This window comes from Plectropomus leopardus, chromosome 1 (genome assembly GCF_008729295.1).
Source record: "Plectropomus leopardus isolate mb chromosome 1, YSFRI_Pleo_2.0, whole genome shotgun sequence".
NCBI lineage: Eukaryota > Metazoa > Chordata > Actinopteri > Perciformes > Serranidae > Plectropomus > Plectropomus leopardus.
This window is the reverse complement of record NC_056463.1, coordinates 32,816,177-32,825,411: the sequence shown is the minus strand read 5'-3', so window position 1 is coordinate 32,825,411 and position 9,235 is coordinate 32,816,177. Positions and strand designations below refer to the sequence as shown.

The 9,235-nt window shown below is 38.7% G+C and overlaps 1 protein-coding gene across 10 annotated transcripts in view; it reads right to left on the bottom strand.

Annotated features, from left to right (window-relative positions):
• Positions 1-5,121: 5,121 nt before the first annotated feature.
• LOC121941183 (A-kinase anchor protein 13-like) overlaps positions 5,122-9,235 on the bottom strand; it is a 148,323-nt gene continuing 144,209 nt past the window's right edge. For all 10 annotated transcript variants that reach the window (XM_042483918.1, XM_042483935.1, XM_042483951.1 and 7 more), the window contains one exon: positions 5,122-8,914. In XM_042483918.1, coding sequence (XP_042339852.1) covers positions 8,862-8,914 — 53 coding nt within the window. In that variant the 3' untranslated portion in view covers positions 5,122-8,861. The remainder of the gene's footprint in view (positions 8,915-9,235) is intronic.

Genomic DNA, 9,235 nt, shown 5'->3' with positions numbered 1-9,235 from the left:
CAGAGTCTCCTGGTGGTCCTGTCCTTCCAGTCAGTTGAGCTTCTCTCATAAAGTCTCTGTCAAAGTCCACCCGCTCCACCGTGCGGCGCGTGGACCCCCGGTGCTCAATTAACACGCTCCTCCATCACCTGGAGGCTGGAGCTGCGGTCCACCGACAGTCACACACGGACACACGGCTACGGTTAGCTCGGTTATCCGTCCTCTCTTCCTCCTCCGCCACTCAAAGCTGGCCGTATTTCCTTCTCCGTCCCTTGAGTTAACTTTTACAAACAAAAATGCTTCCTATAAAAGCTTTCTAATATCCGTCATATCCACGACCGTCCAACATTTCTGTTTTGGTAACGCTGGCTCCCAGAGTGCACAGGTGCAGCGCAATTAGCCCCTAACCCTTGACCTCGTGTAATCTCGCAGTTTTTCTCGAGATTTGACAGTTGACTGCCCAACACATCCATGTATGACTGGCTTCCTCCCAAAAGTGGGCTGTTCAGTCCGCAGTAAATCATGATCAAGGTGATGTCATCAGATCAATGATATTAGAAGTGTGAAAAAAATGCAGCATGATTGTGTTCATGCAAGATTCTAAACTATTTTAACGAGGGGTGGAAAGTCATTAAGAGAGCTACATTTCCTTAAGTTGCCTACTGTTGCTGAAGTAGAAATTATGTAGGTTTACATGTATGGTACGTTATTCTATGCTAATACTATATTTCAGGGGGGAATATTGTTTTATTATTGTTTTATTCCACAGCATTTGATCTTACAGCTATAGTTACTCTGCAGATCCTAAAACACACGTTCACTGTCTGTAAAATTGTGCATTTAAGTACCATTATTAAAAAAAATCTGGAACTGTTGCAAAATTGTATTTTGAGATTTTATGTCAAGGAGAGTCCTTTGTTTCCGCATGTATATATGATTTTGTTTACTGTGAAAAAATATTGTCATCGAACCATCTCAAGATCCAATTTTCAATTCCCCATCCAGCGGTACGCAAGATCTGTGTATTTGTACACAGATCTGTGCATTGTTAGTCAAGTCAAGTCAAGTCAATTTTATTTATAGAGCCCATTATCACAAAACATGGTTTGCCTCAGAGGGCTTTACAGTGTACGACACCCCTCTGCCCTTAGACCCTCACATCACCCAAGGAAAAACTCCCGAAAAAGAACCCCTGTAACGGGATTGTTAACGGGAAGCAATGTTAATGGACATTGCTGTGGATGAAGGATTGAGATTCATATAACAAAGTCAATGTATTATAATAATACAACCTACTAAAAACCAAATAAAGTGGCTGAATTAACTCTGCCATGACCAACTGCAACATTTAAACACTGCTTAAATTTTGAAGGCGTCAGTTAAAACAAAAAAACATAATATTATGTCATTAAAGGGGTCATTCTGCTGTTGTCAACATTTTCAAATCAACGATGGATCAAATGAAGGTGGAGACAAAACCAAAGCTACAAGGAGAGAGAATTTTATTCTAACATTCATCAGGTGGCCAGAAACACAACTCTAAATGAATATTGATGTTGCTCCTTGTACTGATGCATATCTAAATAGGCAACGTTTTTGCCAAAACAGCAGCCATATAAATTGAAAATATGATGATATATGGCTGTGGTGTTTACATCTTGTTTCTGCTGCCCCCAAGTGACTAAAAAAGTTAAAACAGCTTAAAAAAAAAAAGCTTAAATGAAGGACTTAAGATAAATGTAATACTTTAACACTGGAGTATTTCTACTTTTACTTAAACACAGATCCTGAGTAGTTGTTCCAGCACTAATTTTTAGGACAGTGATAATGTTTTGGTGATGGTTTTATCAGTCGTCATTTCTACCAATTGTCCCCGGCCTGCTGATGAGCTCTGAACCCGTGACTGTAACAAGCTGCAGAGAGACAAAAGAATAATGTCGGCTCTCTTTGATAAATCAGTGCATTAGAAAGTGCTGATGCTTTGATAAAGTTGACTGCTTTGGGATTGTGTCACTCGCTGTCTCTTCCCATCTCAGCTCAAGTCAAAGCTGCTATGAAAGATGGATTTAGTCAATTATGATACGACAATTAGTTCAACAACGTCAAATTTATCTTATCCATGCCAGATGATTTATCAATTTGAGAGTGTATGAGCTGTTTGTTATTATTCATTCAAGCTTTACAGACTTATTTGCAAGTATGTGGTAGTTTCTTTCTCTCCGAGGATGGGATGGGATTTTTAATTCTGAACAATTGTATAATTGTGATTTTATTTTCCTTCTCCTTTCCTCCAAAACCTAGCTTATCCCTGTCACCATGACAACCACAAGCAGATGAGACTATCTAGCTTTCTTGCCAACAAACTTGCTCCTGCACAACTTTGATTTGGTGGAAATTATCTAAAAAGAGATCACTTTTACAGTGTTTTGCTCCAGTAAACAACATTTAATACATCAAGCAACTGACTTTCTGTTTGCTCTTATCAGCTGAAGTTTTGTCTCTGGGGTTTTGTTGGATGAGCAGAATGGAGAAATATTTAGAAAGGGGCTGTAGAGACATCCCGTGGTTCAATCGATAAGGGAGAAATGAGGAGAAACAGGATGGTGATGAAACTGGCGTGACATACAAGATTGTACAGTTAAGAACATTTTTTTTTTTTTTTTTTAGAAATCCTCACAGCTGAGGTTTCCAGAGGCAAAACGCTGTCTGCAGTGTGGAGAGGCACAGAGAGATTAAAGCAGCTGCTTCTTTATTTATCAGAAGGCAGGAGCGCTGCTGTGTGCCCGCGCTGCTGTCAATCCATCAAGATCGTTGTCAGCTTTTTCCTCTGGCGGTGGTGCTCAAACAGCAGCACCACGACTAATGGCAACAGGAAATCAAACCATTAACAGGATTTACTGATGGCCGTTTAATTGCCTCTGAAACTAAAAAGTGGATTAATGAGAGGAATTGTTTTTAATGTAATAAAGCCTCCAAAACAAAACAGACACACAAAAAAGGGTGTTTAATTGTGGTGGTGAGGACAAGAACACTGATCAGAAGAGAGGAAAGAGGAGGGACTCAAAGTAAAATTGCAATAATCTGAAGCTCCACTACCAGCTTGGCAAAGTGGGCAACTATTTGGGGACCACAGGCCCCAAGGGAGCCAACATGAACCCCAAGTTTACTGTGTGGCAATTGATTTGTGGTAATTGTCATTATGAGTGCCTTTACATGGGCCCTACATTGTTATCTGATCCTCTGGCCCAATCCTGAAGATGAGATTTGTGTCAAACCCTCATTTGAAGATGTTCATTATGTCAGTTAATATTGTGTTTACATGGCAAATACTCCAAACAGAACAACATTCATTTCCTCTTATGGTTGAGTCAGACTCCAGATGTCAGTCCCATGAGAGAAACTGTGGCTGCACTTCACTCGCTGACAGATCTTGAGCAGTTTTGTGAGGAATTTCAGATATTCAGATGTTTGAAGCGATCTTTACCAATCAAATTAAAACTGACTAGCAGGGAGTTAATGTTTATGCTGAGACATATTTTAAATTTTGTAATATATTTGGATCATTTTTCACCTCTTTTCCACCAACATGGTTCCAGTTCCATTTGGTTCCCTGCACTTCATTTTCCTGCATCTCATTTTAAACATTTTAGAGTATTTCAACCAAAAAGAAATTGTTTCAGGGCCAAAAAGTTGGTTCACAGGTGGAACAAAAAAAATTAGCAGGTTTTCCTTCACCTGAGGGGCGAACCGTGACGACATCAGTCACATTATACAAGTTGGAAAGAGAGGATGGAAAAGGCAGGTGATAAATCGTGGCCTCATCGATAGTTGCTTGTTTTCTTTTGATAAAAACCAAATAACTGTAATAACAGAACAAAAGTTTGCAGGTAATCAATGCAATCTGTTGCAAGTTGTTTCCTTCTGTTGTGCAACATCCTCGGTTGATGACACGTCCTTGATTACAATAGTTCTGTGCAAAACTGGTGGAAACTGGTGGTTTGCTAGATAGCACCACGGTTGGTTGAATCCTAAACAGAACCGGTTCAAGAAACAAAGATAATTTGGTGGAAAAGAGAGATGTGTCTTCATTTCTGTTGATCAGTGTCAAAGTTATATACACTTTATTTAATTTTGATTCAGTGTGTGATTTTATGTGTTGATTCAATGCTATGACATTAAACATAGAGAGCTGCGACAACTCATCTTTCATTATTGATTAGTCTGCTGATCATTTTTACAATGAATTGTTTGGGCTGTAAGATAGAAAAAATTGAAAAAGCCCATCATAAATTGCCAAAGGGATTTTCAGTTTGCTATCACATTAGACATATAAAAGCAGAAAAGCTGGAACCATGACGTTTTGCTGGGAAAATGCCTTAAATAACTAATCAAATCACGTTATTAAAATACTTGAAGATAATTTTTCTGTCAATTTTTTTATATTGACAAATACAATTTTTAATGATAACTTCCAAGATTGCAATAATATGTTTGAAACAGATTTTTGAAAATTGGTACCTGAACTATTTTCCAGCACTGAAGAACAGTTATGCAACATGTGTGATGTGTTTTTATTAGCATCATCAGAGTCAACAAAGAGTCACGCTAATATTCATAAATACCTTGCATGTTGTGGGAAAAATGGGTTTCATCTAATTAATAGGGATGCGTAATGCACTCAAATCTGCTGTTTTTCTCAATTAACGTGAGAGAGATTATCATGGGAAAACAACATTGCCGTTTTTCTGAATAAATGAGGTTATTATCTCGTTAATACAGAAAAAGAAGAATTTACAAGATAATATTCTTTAATTCAGAAAAAGAGATTTTTTTCATAAAACTTTTTTTTTTTTGAAGAAACCTTAAATAAATCTTGTTAGTTAAGAGAAACAGGACTATTTTTTTTCCTCAAGTGAATGCATTATGATCCATACATTCAGTTTCTGTCACTGAATTGCATACTGACCTACATGAGTGACAATGGTTTGAACACACGTATATGACAATAAGAAGTCGATAGAATAGTACAGAGCATTTTGCACTCGTTGTAACATAAAACTACTTTAACGCTGATTTTTTTGGGTTTCATTTTTCGTTAGCAATTTCTTTGACACAAATGAAACAATAAACCAGCACTCAAAATTACCATAATGATTTTTTTTATTATGAGAGAAATATGACTTTATATCACCCTGAGGGTGAGAATAAAACATAAATAAAACATTCTTACAAAATGCTGCAATAGATCACAAATGAAACAATTTTTTACATTTGATTTGTTTTATACATAAATCGTATTTACATATTTGTCTTTGCCCTTTTTTACATTGTTGGGAATGAAATTATTCTGTACCACTTTAACAGTACAAACATTTCCTTCGTTTCAAAGCAGAGGTATAAAAGTTCTCCTCTCTCTCCTGAGAAGATGCTGGGTTCTACTCTAGTGCATTTTATCATTAAGATTTAAGGCTACGCAGGGTTCACCTGATGGACACCCTCGTCTCGTGGACAGCCCTATCATCATCGGGGAGGGAGTTCATTTTCCTGACTCGCATCTGCTGATTGTCCTTTACAGAGAGAGGTTTGTGGTTCTGCCCGGTCGCTCCCTCCAACTGTTTCTTTTTTTCTTTCTCCCAAATTAAAGCTGCTGCTGACTGGTTTCACTGAATAACCAATTACAATCTCTGACAACTTATTTGTTTCTGCAGTCAATTACAAATGCCGTGGGGAAAATGTCACAGAGTGTGAGAGCCCACGCTCATCACATTATCTCTGTACGGCAATGACCTGCTGAGAAAAATATGTCAATTTCTCACAACAGGGAAAATATGTGAAAAAAAAGAGAAAAGTTTCATACTTTCTGGTTGTTGTTGTGTGAGGGAGGGAACTCATTTAGTCATAGGTGCAGTGCTCCCTAGTGGTCAAAAAACACCTAAAGCAACAGAGGGAAAAAAGAAGCCCATTCTTTTCCGTTTCTTTGACAGGATTACACCAAAGCCATAAACAAAAGACATGAAGCAACTAATTGGCTGGCCCCGTAAGCCTCTTAGAAGACACACTATAATAAACCAGCCTGGACATGAAGTCAAATCCTCAACACAGACGGCGAGTTAACAAACAAGCACTTAAACACGAGACAAAAGAGGCAGCAAGAAAGCAGTTCAGTGGCGCTGCTGCTCTGTCATTCACTGAGAAGGGTCCTTTTTTTCTCTTTGTACCTTTTACCTGTCCAGCAGGTAGTGTGTGGCCCGCAATCGGGCCTTAGTGGGGATAAAACACAGGCTTTAAAATTAAGACAGGTCACACAGGTCACCTTGCAACATTTCATAAAAGCTATGGGCCTCGATTTTAAGGGATAACCGGTCTTTTTCAACCTGGACCCTAATTTGCTGTAAATGTGTCTAAGAGACTGATGTGGACGGGAATTTCTGAAATTTGGCAACAGCCAGTCAGTCGAATTTAAATTGCGAGGCCTCATCCACATATCCATCCAACTGTTTTTTTAAACCTTTTAAAAGTTACTGCCCAGGCTGCCTTATTTTTTTTTAAACTGACTGAATTTAAGAAGACAAGTGGAGACAATTTTATAATGATTCAACTTGTCTTCTCAAATTTAGTAAACCTAAAATTTTAAGGCAACAGTCTGACAAACTTTTTTGGGTCAAAACAAATAGTTTCTGTTTTCACAGTGTAAATAATCATCTATGATGTTGAAAAGCTTTTAGATTAAACTAAATTACTCTGTAAACTACTCTCCAAATCTTATTCATGTTTCCACTATTGTTGCAACGAGATCTCGTGAGATTTAAGAACGAGACTTCCACTTGATGAGATAAACAAACAGACCGGATCAAGCAAAGATAAAGAGACATTTCAGCCACTTGTTATTATAATAATCTGTGCCTGTCTGTGGCAAAAATAACAGCTGTTGTTGGAGATACAGTGATGGTGTTCGATTGCCCCATTTACTTACATTGCAGTCTGCTGTGTGGCTGCAGATCTCTCTCCCAATACTGGACCAATTTCAAAAACTGCTGTTCCCATCAGTCCCTTAGACAATTATAAAGGGGAAAATGAGGTCCAGGTTGAATAAAAGCAGAAGTCATCCTTTAACATCAACACTAATCAATTTTTTAAAAGAAGCCGCAGCATCTTTTAATGCTTTGGATCATTGTTGCTTTCCATGAACACCAGTGCCCTTGATTAAAAAAACTCCACAACAATCTCTTTGATTGATACCTCCCACTGATAACAACAAAAAAATGCAACACCATATTAGTACCAAAGTGCTTAACAACACTGATGCGCTGATTAGTTTGAAATAATCAGACGGTACCTGCTGAGCAGGTTCAGTCATTAGACGTCCACACACGGACACATAGCATCATTTGGTGTTTTTTTTTTTTTTTTTTTTGTTTTAGTTAATGTCCTCTCTCATTTTCTCTAACCAGCTGCTTTGTCCCTAAATTAACAGCCTCCATCTCCTAAAACCATCAACCGTGTGCATCCACAGAGTCTATTATCAGAGCGGAGAGAGGTTGAAAGAGAAAGTTGAACTCTTTAACAGACAGAAGCCATTAGTATGCTACCTGCAGTGTTACATGCAATTAAAAAAAAAAGCGAAGGAAAGCCCCACTCGTCAGCACTCAGATGAAAGATGAGGGCCACATAAAAGCCCATTGACAGGCAGATAAAGCAAGGATCAAGCTAATATCCATTCAAGGCTCTAAAACACACTAAAGGATATGAATTGAGCCATTAGGCGCTGGGAGATATGTCTCAATCCTTTCATTACTGTTGAGTCTGGAAGAAGAGACATGCATAGTTTCAAACCAAAATCTGAGACATCCATTATTCGAATAAATTAAAAACCCAGCCAAGGAACAAGATTGATGGCATGGAGTCTTAATAGAGGATTACTGAAGGTACTGAAATTCCATTTTGCTTACAAAACTGAAGGCAAAATAAGTGGACAAGACAAAAATCTGCTTTTAAATAGTGAGTAAAGGAATGTTGGGCAACAAAGTGGATCTAGGATCTATACTGTGCCATTTCTGATTGAAAAACTGGACTCATTTGATTAAGACATGATGCCAGGACATTTCGTTTGAGCAGATTTTCTTCTGTGGTTTTGGTTTCTTATTAATTGTAAATAAAGATGATTGCGAGAGATGAGCTTCCAGTACCACATGGAGCTTGTTGGCATTTCTATTTGTATTTGTCCTCGTATGTGTGGGTTCAGTCACATGGAAGAAGCTTCCCTAAATAAACATAACAGCCTGCTGGTGTGGAACTTCATAGCGGGACGGACTGCTGAAAGAGGGGCGAGTTGGGGCCATAACAAACAGAAAGGCAGTGGAGCCTGTGACATAGCTGGCAGAGCTTGTGAGGCGGCCTGCTGTGAAATGCTTTCAGTCTGATACTTGCAAATGTGTAATTCTTCAAAATGAAGAAATGAATCCACTGTCATGTAACCACGGCGTCTTTGGAAGAAGAAACTGTTTTTTCACTCTTTTTTTTTTTGGAAACAGAACGCCAAAAAAATGTACTGCTATTCCATGTTGCCTATTTCTATGAACCGCAAGTGCATACGCCTACTTGCACACCATAACAGCATCCCTTACATATTTGACTCCCCGGGAACTAAAGCAGTGTATTTGAAAATACATTTTTTTGTCTTTCTCCTGCACGTAAAGTTAAATGAACACATTAACTAAAAGTCTTCTCAAGGTGCCAAAAAGCCTGATCCTACACTCCATAGTAATGTATGCAGATGGAAGTATTACTACTTGGCAGTAAAATGTTCCTCCTGAATGGCTGTGGTGGGTTGATGATGCTAGTGATGATAATGATGATGAGGAGGAGGAGGAAAGCCACTTCTTTCAGCAAAAGAAGATCTCTCCATCCAGAGGAGGCTCTGGGAGGTGCTGGGGGTCTGGAGGGAGGAGAAGAGAAGAGCAGTCAGTGTCATTGTCACAAGAGGTGATTCTTCCTGTGAGAGGATTTTGATGGCTGATTTGTTGTAACGTTTGTTCTCCAGCGAGAGTTAGCGAGCAGCACTGAGATCCATTCAAGAAGTGACAGAGCTTCCTCAGCAAGCAGCTTAATGCGCTCACCGCTCACATCACAGCCATCGTTTCATATCTAGACATGTATTCTCATGTGTGTCAAAATAGCCTACATTTAATATGAAATACCTTGTTTGCATTATGTACTGTGCACTGTTATGTTCTATGTGCAGCTGTTCTGTAAACAA